We start from the raw sequence: 18,951 nt of genomic DNA, 5'->3' as shown, positions 1-18,951 counted from the left end.
ATCTGTTGCGCCTGCTTTGTGCTGTGTATCTTATGTGTAAATGTTTTTTCTCATTTATATTCTTGTCAAATCATTCATAAATGCAGTTATTTATTATTATTATTATTATTTCCTTAGAGATCCTTGTTCTGACACTGTTATGTTTTAATCATGGTTACCTGTGAGCCAGTTAATCCCTCTAGGTAATTGAGAACTGATTATAATTTTTTTACTTCTGGTTTATAGTCTAATGGGAAAACTTTGAATTTAGATTTTCTGTAGACTTAAAAATTAGAGCTGAATCATTGCTTCTTCATATTATTTTAACTTGACAATTATTAAAGGAATGTGCTTATCTATTTTTGGGGGGTATATGTTCAAATAGGAAATTTGTAGAAATGATGTAATATATTGATTTGTAATGATGTCATTTCTTTCTTTACAGGTAGGCGAAAACCAAGAGTACATCGGCCTCGTTCTCCGATATTGGAAGAAAAAGACATCCCGCCCCTTGAATTTCCCAAGTCCTCTGAGGATTTAATGGTGCCTAATGAGCATATAATGAATGTTATTGCCATTTACGAGGTACTGCGGAACTTTGGCACTGTTTTGAGATTATCTCCTTTTCGCTTTGAGGACTTTTGTGCAGCTCTGGTGAGCCAAGAGCAGTGCACACTCATGGCAGAGATGCACGTTGTGCTTTTGAAAGCAGTTCTGCGTGAAGAAGACACTTCCAATACTACCTTTGGACCTGCTGATCTGAAAGATAGCGTTAATTCCACGCTGTATTTCATAGATGGGATGACGTGGCCAGAGGTGCTGCGGGTGTACTGTGAGAGTGATAAGGAGTACCATCACGTTCTTCCTTACCAAGAGGCAGAGGACTACCCATATGGACCAGTAGAGAACAAGATCAAAGTTCTACAGTTTTTAGTCGATCAGTTTCTTACAACAAATATTGCTCGAGAGGAATTGATGTCTGAAGGGGTGATACAATATGATGACCATTGTAGGGTTTGTCACAAACTTGGGGATTTGCTTTGCTGTGAGACATGTTCAGCAGTATACCATTTGGAATGTGTGAAGCCACCTCTTGAGGAGGTGCCAGAGGACGAGTGGCAGTGTGAAGTCTGTGTAGCACACAAGGTGCCTGGTGTGACTGACTGTGTTGCTGAAATCCAAAAAAATAAACCATATATTCGACACGAACCTATTGGATATGACAGAAGTCGGAGGAAATACTGGTTCCTGAACCGAAGACTCATAATGTAAGTAAATCTGGTCTTAATTTTTTGTATGCATTTAAAATTAAACCAGTTTCCTTCATGATTGATATAGCAGACCTATGCTGTTGATGTGGTATAAACCTTTGTAACTTAATAGTTATACAGTTAAATAATTTCTTAATTGAAGGAATATGTGCATTAAAATAGCTTTTAAGAAGGTAAAGGAAACATATATGAAAGAAGCAAAATTCCATTGTTTTTGATGCCTAGGATAAGAAATAGAATGTTTCTAGGTGGGCTGGGCACAGCAGCTCACACCTGTAATCCCAGCACTTTGGGAGGCCGAGGTGGGTGGATCACCTGAGGTTGGGAGTTTGAGACCAGTCTGGCCAACGTGGTGAAACCCCACCTCTACTGAAAATACAAAACTTAGCCAAGTGTGGTGGCACATACCTGTAATCCCAGCTACTCAGGAGGCAGAGACAGGAGAATTGCTTGAACCTCGGAGGTGGAGGCTGCAGCGAGCTGAGATCATGCCACTGCATTCTAGCCTGGGTGACAGAGACAGATTCTGTCTCAAAAAAAAAAAAAAAAAAAAAAAAAAAAAAAGAATGTTTCTAGGTGGAATACCACTGTGAGCCTGTTTTTGGCCTAGCTCAGGTCATCCATCCCTAACTTTGGTGTCAGGATTGTTTTACTTCTCTTTTTTGGTTTTACCGTATCTGTATGTAAAATGGAACAGCAAGAAAATACCTAGTTGTCTAAGGAAAGGTCAGCTCTGCCATTATTGGTTGGAATCCCCCAGGAGAAGATGATCCCAACAGACTCAGGGTCATAGTCTGGCCTCAGTGTTCCTGAGGGTTTTCGAGAAGCTCTTCTGAGAAGTCTGTGGACGAGGTCAGGAGACAGTCTCAGGGTTTACCTCAGTCAGGGCATCAGGCAGGGTTGTAGTGTGGACTGAGTATCTGACATCTCGTGGCTATATGGTCAGAGAGATGGGCTACTTTGTATCTTCAGCTTCTGAAGTCTTCAAAGCCCTCTTCCAGTTCTTAGAATTAGGTCAAATGAAAAATTCTGGTAGGATGAAATGAATGTCAGAGCAGGGCATGGAAAGGAGAGTAGAAACTTTATCAGTGTGCTGTTGAGAAATCTGAATCCACACTGATTCTTCATTCTTTGTGGCTGGAAGCTTATAGAATCTTCACTGTCTATGGGGTTCCGCAGTTTTACAGTGACACGCCCTTGTGTGGGCCGCTCTCATCCACGACGTAATTTTGGTGGACATTTTCAATCTGGCAATTGTGTTCTTTGATTCTGAGAACTTCTCTTGACAACTTCCTCTTTTCCCTCTTGTATTTATCTTGAGCTATGATTTTATTGAATGTTGGACTTCCTGTTTTGGTCTTCTGACTTTCTTATCATTCTCTCCAGTTTTCCTCTTTGTCTCTTTTTCTCTTTGGGGTATGTGTATGTGTTCAGTTTCTTAAGATTTCCTTATCTTGGTCGTCCAACCCTACTATCCAGTTTTTCCTTTCTGCTACCATATTTTTATTATCTAAGAGCTCTTTTGTTTTTAGAATCTTCCTTTAAAAAAAATAGTAAAATCCTCTTTCTGTGTCTTGGATATAATATTTTCTCTTAACTTTCTGAGGCCATTAATGACAGATTTTTTTCTCTCCTCTGTGCGTGGTCTGTTTCTTCTAAGTTGGTTCTTCCTATTCTTTGTTTTGGTTTTTCTATTTCATATTCAGATGTTTATTAATTCTTAATTTTCTGCTCCTCATTATCATTGTGGTACTATGTAGCCAGTTGGAAGCTCTGAGCCAGTGGATGGGCCTTATCAAATTGACTTAACCATTGGATGATTTTCACTGTCTCTTTTATTGGGGGAAATCCCTCTTGTCAGTATCTTGAGGTCTGTCCTCGAGAGTAAGCTCTAGAGGAGCGATGGCATGGAAAGGCCTTTTCCTGTTTCCTGCTTGAAGCATGAAGGTCTTGCTAGTGGTATTCTGGTGGCTGAGTGGTGGACGAAAGCTTCATTTATTGTGCACACAGCATTTACTATGTGTATTGTCACTTAAATCCTCAGTTTTCTGTACAATACCTTTGTTCACAACTGAGCGTGGTTTCTCCCAGTCCAGGGAACCTCAATTTAACTCCTCCAGAGACTAGACCTTTGATAGCTTGAAGGGGAGAGAGATGGTTTGGAAATCTACTCCAGCCAGTTCCCTATTCTAGAGACACCTACTCCTCCTCGTTATCATTGCTTTTTGAGGATTGTGTTCTCAACCTCACCTTCCTTTTTAGTTTGAGATGGACTTTCTTGGGTCTGCTGAGGCAGTAATCACTGTTCATCTACATTCGGATTTTTTTGTTGTTGTTGTTACTATGTCTCCCCTACTTTATCCTTATGAGTTTGTCTTTAACAATTTTTTTTTTCTTTTTTTCGAAGACAGGATCTCCCTTTGTCACCCAGGCTCTGGAGTGCAGTGGCACTATCTCGGCTAACTGCAGCCTCGACCTCCTGGGCTCAAGCAGTCCTCCTGCTTCAGCCCCCCAAGTAGCTGGAACTACAGGTGTGTGCCACCATGCCCGGCTAATTTTTGCATTTTTTGTAGAGACAGGGTTTCACCATGTTACTCAGGCTGGTCTCGAACTTGTGAGCTCAAGCCATCTGCCCTCCTCGGCCTCTCAAAGTGCTGGGATTATAGGCGTGAGCCACTGCGTCCAGCCTAACAATATTTCTTTAGCATGGTTTTAAGAAGTTTTCAGGAGGGAGCAAAATGAAATCTGTCACCTTAACCCAGAAACTGCTATGAGAAACAATACATAAGGTTTTAAATGTATATTCTGTGTCTTTTGGTTTGGATCAGATATTTTAAGATATATGTGTAAAATATGTGTAATTTTTTTCTTTTCTTGCTCCCTTACCTCCCATACATGTGGTCATGGTATTCCTTGTGCCGTTTTTTGTTTTTGTCTTTGTTTTGACATTTTGCTGTTGAGGTGGTAACACGGAAACCTTTGTCAGCAAGGTCATTCCAAATGGTGAAATAACTGTAACCACATTTTTAAAGTTTATTGCTCTTGGGAAGCTGAGGCACAGGAATCACTTGAACCCAGGAGGCAGAGGTTGCAATGAGCCAAGATGGCGCCACTGTACTCCAGCCTGGGTGATGGAGTGAGACTCTGTCTGTCTCAAAAAAAAAAAAAAGTTTACTGCTGTGTTGTCATTGTAAGTGGAAATTCAGTCATGCTGCCTGTCAGGGAGCCCGGTGCTGTAGTCTGTATAGACATTCCGCAGTTAGCAGGTCACGTTCACACAGTCTCAAGTGGCTTCCTGAAAGGAGCTCATAGTCATCAGGATGGCTGGGAACAAATTAGGAAGTAGGTGAAATTTAGTCCATGTTCCAGTTCTCCCATTCCTGTGCCTTCCTTCTTGTGCTGCTTGTCCTCACCCTTTGGATATTCACTCTCACTGCCTCTTTCTTTCCCTGTGCTGTGCTTTTTGGCCAGATAGAGACCAAAGCCGCCTTGTCCACATACAGAAAAACCTTGACCTCTTTAAGGCTCATTACACAGTAATCAGTGGTATAGGTCTTAGTTTCGGAGACCTGTAAATAGAAGTAGTTGTGATAAATTAGGAATAGCCAAGAGCAACATTTATTGAGCACTTCCACGCGTGCCTCACAGTGTCCTAAGCATTTTATGTATTTTAAATTAATCCTTCCAACAGCCCAATAATGCAGGTACTTTATTTTTTAATTTTAATTTTATTTTTAATTATTTTTGGAGACAGGGATTCACTGTCGCCCAGGCTAGAGTACAGTGGCATGATCATGGCTCACTGCAGTCTCAGTCTCCTAGGCTTGGGCCATCCTCTCACCTCAGCCCCGCTAGGAGCTGGGACTACAGGCACGTGCCACCACATCCAGCTGATTTTTTAATTTTTTGTTTTGTAGCGGTCTCACCGCCTTGGCCAGGCTGGTCTCGAACTCCTGGGTTCAAGCAATCCTCCCACCTCAGCCTCCCAAAGTGGTAGGATTACAGGCCTGAGCCACCATGCCCTGCCTTGCAGGCACTATTTTTGTCTGCATTTTATAGATGAAGAGCCTAAATCTCAAAGAGGTTAAATAATTTGCCCTTGATTTTGCCCAAGACCCTGTGGCTCTTAGGAGTTAGAACCTGGAAGTTTTTTCAGAGCATGTTTTATGAGAGTATTTTCAGTACCTTATTTTATACTGTAGTCTAGTTTTCAAACCATCTTCTTGAGAAGTCTGCAACTTGCATTGTTTTAGCTGTTAAAACCAGTGCTTTATAACTTGGGGAGAAAGATCCTAAAATGGTTTTTGTTATATCTGCAGTGAGTATTTATGAAATCTTAACAAATTTGAAATAAAGGCATTCTTAGAAAATCTAATCTAAGTGGCATTTCAGAAAAGTTCTGTTTCCTGATATATCAGTATCAATATACGAAACAGCATTCAGGGAAGCAAAATATATGCTATTTTATAGTTACATAAATGCAAACCTTTGAAATCACATGACTCAGATGACTGTTTAATACCTGTGGGTGAATTTTTGATGCATTATTGAGGAAATCAAATATTTTATTTTCTTAGTGCAACAGTAAAATTCTTAAGTTATGTTTGTCAATAAAACTGTTCATTTAAGTTTATTTGCTTTAAAAGCTATAGTTGGCCGGGTGCGGTGGCTCAAGCCTGTAATCCCAGCACTTTGGGAGGCCGAGACGGGCGGATCACGAGGTCAGGAGATCGAGACCATCCTGGCTAACACGGTGAAACCCCGTCTCTACTAAAAAAATACAAAAAACTAGCCGGGCGTGGTGGTGGGCGCCTGTAGTCCCAGCTACTCGGGAGGCTGAGGCAGGAGAATGGCGTAAACCTGGGAGGCGGAGCTTGCAGTGAGCTGAGATCCGGCCACTGCACTCCAGCCTGGGCGACAGAGTGAGACTCCGTCTCAAAAAAAAATAAATCAATAAAAGCTGTAGTTGTCATTCAAATTGCCTTTTTTGATGCTTAATAAAGTGCACAGATTTTAAAGATGATTTCAGGCAAATAGGATATCTTTTTCTATGCTGTGATATTTTGAGTATTTTTCTATGTAAAATCAAGTAGGAAACTTTAAACATAGTGATAAGTATTCTGTGTCAACAATTTTGACAAATCTGAAAGATTTTACATCTTTTATGAAAATGAGATTAAAATAATTTCAGTTTAACTGTACCTTTGTGGTAGATTGTATGTGGACTCCTGGTGATGATTTTAAAGCCATGTAAAATTTTCACACAGTTTATAGTATGCAGAGGTTTTAATTGTAATGTTAGCAATTTTTATAGAAATTAAGTTTTCCATTATTGCTTTTAATAAGTGCTTAAAATATGTTATTTGTATAGATTGGTGAAGCATATAATAAAAAAGGTTCTTATATATGAATTTATAGTCCACCTGAGGATCCAAGACTTGCTCAGTGTATAACTTAGAGGCCAGTTTTCATTCATTATGTAAGTGGGCCAATCTGTCTTAACTATTGCTTTTATCCTGTCAATCCTTTGAAATTGGGACCTACTGAAATAGAAATTACCAGATTAGATTAGTACATTTTTCTGTCATCTCCATTCTAAACAAAATTACGCGAACACAGCATTATATATATTTTTTTTTTGTAGAGAGAGAGTCTGTGTTGCCAGGCTGGTCTCGAACTCCTGGGCTCAAGCGATCCTCCAGCCTTGGCCTCCCAAAGTGCTAGGATTACAACAGGCGTGAACCACCACATGCCTTTAAACGGCATTTTAAAAATCTGTATTCTTTTTAGTTTCCGAATAACAAAACTATGCTTTTAAATCTATCCAGCTTTCTACACCCCATTCTAGGTACAAGCCACATATTAACTTACTGACTTTAGTTGCCATCAGACCTGTGTCTGAATTTCTTCTGTCCGCGTTCAGTGCTGTATGTCCAGCAGACTCCTGGACGTGTCCACAAAGCAGGCACCTCAAAGATGTTTAAAACTGAACTCATCATTTCCCCCCATTACCTACTCTTCGTCCAGTGTTCTCGTCTTAGTAAATGGGATTACTGTCCCACCAGCTGCTCAAACTAGAAATATGGGAATAAACTTTTTCCTTTATTGTTTGTTATGCCTTTAAAATAAATATTGAATCAGTTTCTCTCCATTCCCACTATCCCTCCATGATACAAGCCAGTGTCATCTTCATTAGACTAGTCAGTCACCCTAAAGTGGTCAAGTGGTCTATATGTAACCCCCTACCCCAACCCTCCAAGATTTTTTTTTTTTTTTTTTGAGATGGAGTCTCACCCATGCTGGAGTGCAGTGGCCCAATCTCGGCTCACTGCAACCCCCTGTCTCCCAGATTCAAGCGATTCTCATACTTTAGCCTCCCGAGTAGGTGGGATTACAACTACTAATTTTGTAGTTTTAGCAGAGACGGGATTTCACCATGTTGGCCAGGCTGATACTGAACTCCTGACCTCAGGTGATCAACCTGCCTTGGTCTCCCAGCGTGCTGGGATTACAGATGTGAGCCACTATGTCCAGCCATACATAGCTGGATGATTTTTTAAAACAGCAATTTTGATCATGTCTCCTTTCCCCTAAGTTGAAAAACCTTTTAATTACAGTTACTTCCATTTGCTCTTTTTTTTTTTTTTTTGAGACGGAGTCTTTCTCTGTCCCCCAGGCTGGAGTGCAGTGGCTGGATCTCAGCTCACTGCAAGCTCCACCTCCCGGGTTCACACCATTCTGCTGCCTCAGCCTCCGGAGTAGCTGGGACTAAAGGCACCCGCCACCTCGCTCGGCTAGTTTTTTTGTATTTTTTAGTAGAGACGGGGTTTCACCGCGTTAGTCAGGATGGTCTCGATATCCTGACCCAGTGATCCACCCGTCTCGGCCTCCCAAAGTGCTGGGATTACAGGCTTGAGCCACCGCGCCTGGCCCCATTTGCTCTTAACAGAAACTTCAGACTCTTTAACACAGATCCCTAACTTTGTACATTTAATTATCTTGGTTTCTAACACTTAAAACCAAATAAAAAGCAAACAAAAGCACCTAAAAACCTGTTGGCTAACTAACTCATTCTTCAGGTCTCAGCCTATTTATGCTACTTCCTAGAGCTTCCTTTGCCTGCACCCCTTTCTTTCCCTGAACCCCTTTTTCTCTTGCATCCTGAAATACTACTTTTTAAAACACCCATCCTACCAATAGTTTTTTTGTTTTGTTTTGTTTTTTGAGACAAGACTCACTTTGTTGCCCAGGCTGGAGTGCAGTGGCACAACCTCGGCTCACTGCAACCTCCGCTTCCCAGGTTCAAGTGATTCTCCTACCTCAGCCTCCCAAGTAGCTGGGATTACAGGTGCCCACCACCACACCTGGCTAATTTTTGTATTTTTAGTAGAGATGGGGTATCACCATGTTGGTCAGGCAGGTCTTGAACTCCCGACTTCAGGTGATCCACCTGCCTCAGCCTTCCAAAGTGCTGGGATTGCAGGTGTGAGCCACCACGCCCAGCCCAGTTATTTGTTTTAAGGTAAATATTATATGTTTCATAAGGTGAGGAAAATGATGACAACTATGTATGTTATACCCATGAAGTGCTGGTACTACTCTAAATACTTTATATATTTTAATTCTAACTACAGCGTCTTCCAGGATACGTACCATCACCCTGTCTTTCAGATGGAGAGACTGAGGCATAAAGAGTTTTAAGTAGTTTATCCAAGATCACACAACTACTCAGTGATGGAATCGGGATTTGAATCCAGGCATTCGGGCTCCAGAATGTGCTCCTAAGCACTACTTGGGCTGTTTGACCAAGAGCTTAGGACCTAGCTTTTGTCTTTAATTGCTGAATTGCTAGTTGTATCAGTTTCCTGCGGCTGCTATAACAAAGTACTATAAAACTGGGTAGTTTAAAACAGAGAAAATTGATTATTTAACAGTTTTGGAGAATAGAAGTCTGAACTCAAAGGTGTCAGCAGGGCCATGCTCCCTCTGCAGGCCCTGGGAAAAAATCCTTGCTTTTTTTGGCCTTTTCTAGCTTCTAGCACCCCAAGTGTTCTTGGCTTGCTGGCAGCATGATTCCAATCTCGCTGTCACCATCTTTTCAAGGCAGCCTAGGTTTTTTCTATCAACTATCTAACAGTTCTTCCAGCCTCTTCCCATTACTCAATTCTAAAACCACTTTCACATTTTTGAGTATGTTAGCAGTAAGCACCCTACTTCCCATACCAAAAGTTGGGAGTTTCCTAGGGCCACCATTACAAAGTACCACAAATGGGGTGGCTTTAAAAAAAAATGAATTTATTGTCTCACAGTCCTGGAGGCCAGAAGTCTAAAATCATAGGTCAGTAGGGTTGGTTTTTCTGGAGACTCTCAAAGAGAATCTGTTCCATGTGTGTCTCCTAGCTTTTGGCAGTCCTTGGCATTTCTTGGTTTACAGACAGACACATCACTCCAGTCTCTGCCTCTGTGCTACCTTCTTTTCTTTTTCTTTTCTGTTTTTTTGAGACATGGAGTCTCTGTCACCCAGGCTTCAGTCCAGTGGCAGGATCTCGGCTCACTGCAACCTCCACCTCCCAGGTTCAAGCGATTCTCCTACCTCTGCCTCCTGAGTAGCTGGGACTACAGGTGCCCGCCACCACTCCTGGCCAATTTTTTGTATTGTTAGTAGAGACGGGGTTTCGCTGTGTTAGCCAGGTTGGTCTCCATCTCCCGACGTTGTGATCTGCCCGCCTCGGCCTCCCCAAGTGCTGTGATTACAGGCATCATCCACCTCACTCGGCCCATTACCTTCTTTTCTATGTGTCACCCTGGGTCCTCTCCTTTTCTAAGGATACCAGTCATTTGACTTAGGGGCCACCCTAAATCCAGGATGATTTTTATCTCAAGATCCTTAACTAATTACATCTGCAGAGACCCTATTTCCAAATAAGATCACATCCTGAGGTTTCAGGTGGACATGAACTTTGGGAGACATTATTCAACTCATCTCACTAGTGTTCTTTACTCTTCATTTCTATGAGTTTGTTTAGAAATGAAACTTGAAACTTATTGTTAGTCATTAACCTTCTACTTATCTAACCTAGGTAAAAGTCAAAGAAGCTTTAAAATGTAGACATATAATATGTATCTTTACTCTTAATTATATTTGTAGCAAACCTTTTCTTGCCAGCCTGTCTTCTCTTTGCCACCCTATGAGTCCTTAGAATGTGTGCCAAGTGGTAACTTCAGGGAAGCCGGGCCAGTTTGGGTGAACCTGAGGAACGTGGTAGGCCTTATAGGAATCAGAGCTTCTACAGAACCACATTATAACTCCAAAACCAAATATACATACATAATGTATATTTGTACCAAAAGCTGTTGTCACTTTTACAGGGACAGATAATTTTGATTATATAAACTGTATATAGGCCAAGTAACTAAGTATTAAAAAAACAACTTTTCAGCCCAGTGCGGTGGCTCATGGCTGTAATCCCAGCCCTTTAGGAGGCCGAGGTGGGCAGATTGCTTGAGGCCAGAAGTTCAAGACTGTCCTGGCCAACATGGCAAAACCCTGTCTCTACTGACAGTAGAAAAATTAGCCAAGCGTGGTGGTGCATGCCTGTAAATCCCACCTTCTTCAGAGGCTGAGGCATGAGAAATTCTTGAACCCCGGAGGCAGAGGTTGCAGTGAGCCTAGATTGTGCCACTGCACTCCAGCCTGGATGACAGAGCGAGACTCTGTCAAAAAAAAAAAAAAAAAGCCTGGCCACGGTGCCTCATGCTTGTAATCCCAGCACTTTGGGAGGCTGAGGCAGGTGGATCGTGAGGTTGGGAGTTCGAGACCAGCCTGACCAACATAGTGAAACCCCGTCTCTACTAAAAACACAAAAATTAGCCAGGTGTGGTGGCATGTGCCTGTAGTCGCAGCTACTCAGGAGGCTGAGGCAGGAGAATTGCTTGAACCTGGGAGGTGGAGATTGTAGTGAGTCAAGATTGCACCACTGTACTCCAGCCTGGGCAACAGAGCGAGACTCCGTCACAAAAAAAAAAAAGAAAAAAATTAAAACAGACCAGAAAAACCCCCAGCGTTTCTTTGAATGGATTAGCAGGTATTTGCTGTTTTGCTACTTTATGCTTTAATGAATTTATCTTTCTGTGGCTTCAAGAAGAAAAATGTTAAGTCAGTGAATACCATATAGGTTGAGTATCCCTTATCTAAAACTTTGGATCAGAAGTATTACGGGCTTTGGAACATTTGCATTATACTTACCAGTTGATCATTCCTAATCTGAAAATCTGAAATGCTCCAATGAGCATTTCCTTTGAATGGCATGTTGGCACTCAAAAACTTTTGGATCTTGGAGCATTTTGGATTTCAGATTTTCAGATTAAGGGTACTCCACCCATATCCTTTTATTTATCTGTGATTTAATATAGGCCTTCTTTCTTCAGAATTACTGAATGACTCCTTCCTGGAATGCTGCTAAATTGTTTTTCATTTATTACCTTAATAATAATGAACATTTATCGATCACTGATGTGCCCTGGCACTGTGGTAGATGCCTTATCGTTACACCTTTAAGTCTTATAGTGGCCTGCAGGCAGGTTTTATTATATCCTCATTTTACAAGTGAGGTAAATAGAATGGCTTAGAGACTCAGAGAGCTTGTATCTTGTCCATGTCCACATATCTTATAAGCAAATGAGTGTATTTAAAGCCAGATCTCTCCTAAAGCCCAGTTCTTTCAGTTCCCTCAGTTTGCCATTGAGTAAACAGGAAAATCAGACTCACTCTCATCAGGTGCTGCACGCATACTCTGGAATTCCTTTTGAGTGCGGACAGAAATACCATTATATGTTTCTCTACGTCTAGTCCTAGACATTAATTTGCCTGTTTGATTTAAGTTAGTGACCATCTCTGTTAAAGTCTTTAACTCCATTAAAAGTGAATGGAACTTTAGGAGAGTTTTAGGCAGGAGAGGAAGCTCCCCTTCTCTCCAGTTTGGGCTTCGATTGTCCAGAAGTAGAGAAGAGGGATGAGATATTATTTGAGATAACCCCTTCAAGAACCACAGCTTAGCAAAGCATTTACACCATTTTGTTGGAAATATATCTAAACTATATTATAAAATTAGCTGGCTGTTGTGGCACATGTCTGTAGTCCTAGCTACGTGGGAGGCTGAGGCAGGAGAATTGCTTGAGCCTAGGAGTATGAGTATGCAGTGAACCGTGATGGTGCCACTGCACCCTAGCCTAGGCAACAAAGTGAGGCCCTGTCTCTAAAATAAATTTATCTTATTCTAAAATAATTCTAAATACATTCTTCTCATCATATTGTTACATTGATGATCTTAAAGTTGATTGAGAAGTAGCTGAAACTGGCTTCTACAAAGTACTCTCACGAGGTTCTGAATTTTGAGGTCATCTTTCTTTGTGTCATGTTTGTTAGATGTCCTTTCTCAGAGTAAATCGAGTTTGAATAAGACCTGCAGGGATTTCTTGTGAGCACCTATATTGAGTTTTAGTGCATAAACTTTGTTTTAACTTTTCACTGGGTAGATGAACTGTCAGATAAGTGGCATTATGTGTAACATATATTTTCCCCTATTTTTAAACAGAGAAGAAGATACAGAAAATGAAAATGAAAAGAAAATTTGGTACTACAGCACAAAGGTCCAGCTTGCAGAATTAATTGACTGTCTAGACAAAGATTATTGGGAAGCAGAACTCTGCAAAATTCTAGAAGAAATGCGTGAAGAAATCCACCGACACATGGACATAACTGAAGACCTGACCAATAAGGCTCGGGGCAGTAACAAATCCTTTCTGGCGGCAGCTAATGGTGAGAGGGGCATTTTCTCATTTTATTTTTGTTAAGTCTGAGCTAAACTGTTGGTTTGAAATCACTGCAAAATTTGAAAATAAAGTTTTCAAGAACAGTTATGCATTGCTTAATGATGGGGATACATTCTGAAAAACGTGTCATTTGGCAATGTCATCATTGTGTGAACATCACAGAGTACACTTACACAAACCATACACCTAGGTTATATGGCATAGCCTATTGCTGCCAGACTGCAAACCTGTACGTCATGTGACTGTCCTGAATCCCATAGGCAGTTGTAGCACAACGGCAGGTGTTTATGTATCTAAGCATATCTAAACATTTAAAAAGGTAATACATATAATCTTATGGGATCACCGTCATGTATGTGGTTCCTGGTGGACGGAAACATTGTGCAGTGCATGACTGTGTATATTTTACTTTTGTTCTCCATATTTCATTTTCCCAAGAGAACCTTGTTCATTCCCACATAAATTAGGGATGCTATACATTTGAGTGTTTTATTTCTGCCTTGGGTCATTACTAATATTCCCTAAAATGTTAGTTTGTTTCTTTAATTCAAGTGTCTTATTAAACTTCTTTGACATTCCAGTTTTTAATTTTAAGAAATAATATTCTTTTTGAACTTTTTGCCTTTCTAAAAAATAGAACTTTGAATTTTAGAAAAATTTTAGATTTATACAAAAGTTGCAAAGATAGTAAAGGGTTTCCATATATCCTACACTTGGTTGCCCCTGTTATTAACATCTTAGATTAGTGTGGGATATTTGTTACAATTAATGGACCAGTATTAATACACTGTTACTAACTCAAGTCCATACTTTATTCAAATTTCTTTAGTTTTTGCCTGATGTCCTTCTTCTGCCTCATGATCCTATACCACGTGATATTTAGTCATCATGTTTTCCTCTGGATTGTCGGTTTCTCAGACGTTCCTTGTTTTTGATGGCCTTGACAGTTTGGGGGAGTACTGATTAGGTATTTTGTAGAAAGCCCTCATTATGGGTTTTTCTCATGGTTAGCCTAGGTTTTTGCATTTTGGGGAGGAAGACCACAGAGGTGAAGTACAATTCTCATCTTCTTAGCAAGAGTGCATGCTGTCCTCGTGACTTACCACTGATGATGTCAACCTTGGTCCCCTGGTTGAGGCAGTGCTTGTCAGGTTTCTCCACATCCTCCCCCATCCCTCAACTCCCCAATACTGTACTTTCTGGAAGCAAGTCACTGTAAACAGCCACACTTAGGGGGTGGGGAGTTATGTTCTACCTTCTTGAAGGGACAATATCTACATCAATTATTTGGAATTTTTCTGCACAGGAGATTTGTTTATTCATTTAGTTTTTCAGCATTTATTTCTATGAGTATACATTCATGGATATTTTATACTTACTGGATTATAACTGGATATTTATTAGGTCATAATTCAGTGTCACCTTACTTTGTTACTCAACTCTTTATTTTTTTAAGTTATAAATACATACATGTCTCAAAAGTTGAAATAGTATAAAGGGTATGCTGTGAAAAATGAATCTGTCTCCTTCATAATCTCCAATCTGACCTTCCTTTCTCCGGAGGCAATCACTATTGCTATATATTTTTTTGTGCCGCCAGATGTATTCTGTGCATGTTTAATAAATACTACCTGTGTTTAATATAGTCATCACTCAGTATTCTCAAGGATTGCTTCCAGAGCCCTCTGCAGATAGCAAAATCCGTAGATGCCCAAGTCCTGCAGTTGGCCGTGTGGAACCTGCTGATATGAAAAGTTGGCATTCCGTATCTAAGGGTTCTGCATCCTGAGAATACTGTATTTTCAGTTCGAGGTTGGTTGAATCCAAGGATGCAGAACCTTTGGCCACAGAGGGCCGACTGTAGTGCCTTTTCAGTTTTAGCTTAGATAAAATGATTAGGTAAGATTCTGCAAGGACACTTCTAAGTGCCTGGTTCTGAGTTCTGCTCTTCTGCATGCATTATCTGCTATACATATAATCCTATTAATTTTCCCCATTCTCCATTTGCTTAAAAATGGAATGTTTATATTTAATAAAGATACCCAGATAGCTGTATCCAAGCTTGTTCTCACATATTCTGCATCAATATTCCTGTGAATTCATGCATATTTTTGGAGAATGATAGGCTCTCACATATAAATACTCTTTGGCGCAAATATACTTTGTCTTCAGAAAAAAGCATTCTTAGTTACCATGAATTATATTTATTCATATCTGGTAGTTGAAAGTATTTCTCTGTTAGATCTGTTTAGGAAAATGTAATTTTTTTATTAGAAAACTTTTAGTATTCAGAAGTCTTTGGGAGATCAGTAATTGCAGTAACACAATCTCCGCCTTAGTCTCCCCTCCATATAGATCAAATCATAGGAAATTTTATTAATTTCAGCCAGCTCACTTCCCCCCTTAATTTCCTTTTGTGACTCATGGCATTAAAATAGATCAATCCCTTTTTGCTCTCCTGTGTTTTAGTACAACAATGGAGAACCATCTTCAGTCCCCTAAAAGGCAGTGTGAGATAGGATTTTATAAAGTACATTGAATTAAAATATTTTCCAGAATAAAAAATAAAAATGGAAAAAAACAAAAAAAATATTTTCTGTGTATTAAATTATATATACAGTATAATCATAATTAAAGAACAAAATCAAAACAGGAATGGACAATCAAGTGTTCAGTGGTTTGATTTGGGGAATGTAAAAACCTAAAAATGTTAATATAGGGGAATTGATAAATTTCATTATGAAGTATCATGTGATAGAACACTACGTGTTGGAGAGTTAAGTAAAGTACCATGCAAAAACTGTGTGAGATACTTAAATTCTCTTCCTCTAAATAACCAACTGGATTAGGTTTTATCATTAAAAAAATAACCAATTAGCATAGTAAAATTGTAGTTGGTTTCCTTTTCGTATTTTTTGCATTTCCTATAATGAGCATGTTATAGTTCAGTATAATTCAGCATGTAATGTACTTTTAAAAATTAGTTAAACCGGCAGGGTACAGTGGCTCACGCCTGTAATCCTAGCACTTTGGGAGACTGAGGCGGGCAGATCATGAGGTCAGGAGATCGAGACCATCCTGGCTAACATGAAACCCTGTCTCTACTAAAAGTACAAACAAACAAAAAAAATTAGCCAGGCGTGGTAGCAGGCACCTGTAGTTCCAGCTACTTGGAAGCCTGAGGCAGGAGAATGGTGTGAATCCGGGAGGCAGAGCTCGTAGTGAGCCACTGCACTCCAGCCTGGGTTACAGAGTGAGACTCTGTCTTAAAAAACAAAACAAAACAAAAACCACTTAGTTAAATGTTTTATAGTAATGGAGAACAACAGAGAGAGCATCGAGCTTTAGGCCACAATATGTTCTTAGAAAGTTAGATGAGTAAAATTTGTGTGCTGTGAGATTGCCTTGCAACCTGCAGTTATCCTCTTAGTACTACATGGAGTACATGGAAATAAGGTGAGTTGTACCTTGGGTTTAAGGGTGAGATCTGGACCCCAACAATGACATAAATATTTTTTTCTTTCTTTCCTTTTTTTTTTTTGGCTAAGGTACAACATCAACCTGGTACTAGAGGAGGAGGGGAGGGATTCATGAGAATTGAAAATTGTTGGGGAAGAGAAGGGGACACTGACATTTTTGAGTGCCTACTGTGGGCCAGGTGCTCAACTAGGTGTTTTACAATTCTTTAATCCTCTCAGCACCTTTTTTTTTTTCTTTTTTCTTTTCTCTTTTTTGAGACGGAGTCTCGCTCTGTTGCCCAGGCTGAAGTGCAGTGGCGCGATCTCCACTCACTGCAAGCTCCGCCTCCTGGGTTCACACCATTCTCCTGCCTCAGTCTCCCGTGTAGCTGGGACTACAGGCGCCCGCCACTGTGCCCGGCTAATTTTTGTATTTTTAGTAGAGAAAGGGTTTCACCGTGTTAGCCAGGATGGTCTCGATCTCTTGACCTCGTGATCCGCCCGTCTCGGCCTCCGAAAGTGCTGGGATTACAGGCGTGAGCCACGGCGCCTGGCCCCAGCACCTTTTTAAGGAGTGTATTGTTAATGAATTGAACATTCAAATAGAATAATTCCCCATTAAAACACCAGTCCACCACTGTTAACCTTTATTTGCTTTCTCTGGTAACCAAAATCTTGGCTATGATAGTCAGTTTAGGACCACCCAGTCCAGGTAAATACCCAAAATAATATATAATAAAGTTCTTTAACTTTTGGTTTTATGAGATGAAAACAATGGAAACCACTGGGGTTCTGATAATGGCCAAGAATAATTTACAGCATAACAGGAATTTCAGAATCGTAGCCTGTCCTGATGACTTTGACTTGATGTTAACCTCTCAAACAAAATACTTCATTTCTAATATATAACTCTCTGGTTTTTATACAAACACATGTGTCTACCTTAGGAGAGTTTAATTCTATTTTTGATAGTTCAATTTTTCTTCTCCATTTTTCCTCAATATTTTACGAAAAATTTCAAATGTACAGAAAGGTTGAAAGAATTATACAGTTACCAGCCTGATCAACATGGCAAAACCCCGTCTCTACTAAAAATACAAAAATTAGCTGGGCCTGGTGGCACACGCCTGCAATCCCAGCTACTTGGGAAGCTGAGGCAGAAGAATCGCTTGAACTCAGAGGTGGAGATTGCAGTGAGCTGAGATTGTGCCACTGCCCTCCAGCCTGGGCAACAGAGTGAGACTTTGTCTCAAAAAAAAGAAAAGAAAAAAAAGAATGATACAGTAAATACTCATATATTCATTGTCTAGATCTATACTTTATATATTTGTAGCTAAATATACAGCTTACTATATTTGCTTTATCCTGTGCCTGTATGGTAATTATGAAATGCTTTATTTTGCTTATTTGAAGGAAGTTTATTTTTAGAAGAATTTTTTCTAAGTAAAAATGGTTTCTAAAATCTGGTAGGTTAATTCTTTATTTAGTTTTGAAAAATGTTCATGCAAAGTGTAGAATATACTTGTTTATAGAATATGCATATTTGGTATAGATGAGATACAATGTAATTTTCTTTCATCCTTTAATGTTTTTCTCTGCTGAACATTTTGGGTCTGTTTTTATTTTTGTTGTTGTTGTTGTTTTGTTTTTGTTTTTCTGAGACAGAGTCTCGCTCTGTCACCCAGGCCGGAGTGCAGCGGCATGATCTCGGATCACTGCAACCTCTGTCTCTTAGGTTCAAGCAATTCTCTTGTCTCAGCCTCCCAGGTAGCTGGGATTACAAGCGTGTGCCACCACGCCTGGCTAATTTTTGTATTTTATGTAGAGACGGAGTTTCACTATGTTAGGCTGGTCTCAAACTTCTAGCCTCAAGTGATTCACCTGCCTTGGCCTCCCGAAGTGCTGGGATTACAGATGTGAGCCACTGCACTCGGCCCTATTTTTGGTCTATTTTTCTTACGGCTATGATTGCCATACTTTTTGAACCTGAAACTAGTGTGAATGTGTGTATGTATATACACATATATACATATACACATTTATACAAGAGTGTTTAACAATACAGACTGTTTGAAATTAGAATCTTTATAGAAAATCAGAGAACTATGGTTATGCAGCTTGTGTTTTTCAACCAATTTAAATGGTCTAAACTTAGTAGGCAATTAAAACAATTTTGTTGGTTTTATTTTCATTAAATATCACTGGGAAAGTAGGAAGGATGTACAATGATTTGGTTATGAAAAGCTATAGGGTGTAGTTATGTTTCAAAGACAGCCAGGCGTGGTGGCTCATGCCAGTAATCCTAGCACTTTGAGACGGGTGGATCACTTGAGGTCAGGTGTTTGAGACCAGCGTGGCCAACATAGTGAAACCCATCTCTACTAAAAATACAAAATTAGTCAGGTGTGGTG

At 40.1% G+C, this 18,951-nt stretch overlaps 1 protein-coding gene across 2 annotated transcripts in view; it reads left to right on the top strand.

Annotated features, from left to right (window-relative positions):
* Nucleotides 1-18,951, top strand: part of BPTF (bromodomain PHD finger transcription factor) — a 152,200-nt gene that overhangs the window by 28,450 nt on the left and 104,799 nt on the right. For both annotated transcript variants that reach the window (XM_050762382.1, XM_050762383.1), the window contains exons 2-3: nt 425-1,247; nt 12,845-13,068. In XM_050762382.1, coding sequence (XP_050618339.1) covers nt 425-1,247; nt 12,845-13,068 — 1,047 coding nt within the window. The remainder of the gene's footprint in view (nt 1-424; nt 1,248-12,844; nt 13,069-18,951) is intronic.

This window comes from Macaca thibetana, chromosome 16, assembly GCF_024542745.1.
Source record: "Macaca thibetana thibetana isolate TM-01 chromosome 16, ASM2454274v1, whole genome shotgun sequence".
NCBI classification, from domain to species: Eukaryota; Metazoa; Chordata; class Mammalia; order Primates; family Cercopithecidae; genus Macaca; species Macaca thibetana.
The sequence above is the reverse complement of the archived record's forward strand: the minus strand, read 5'-3'. Positions and strand labels throughout refer to the sequence as shown.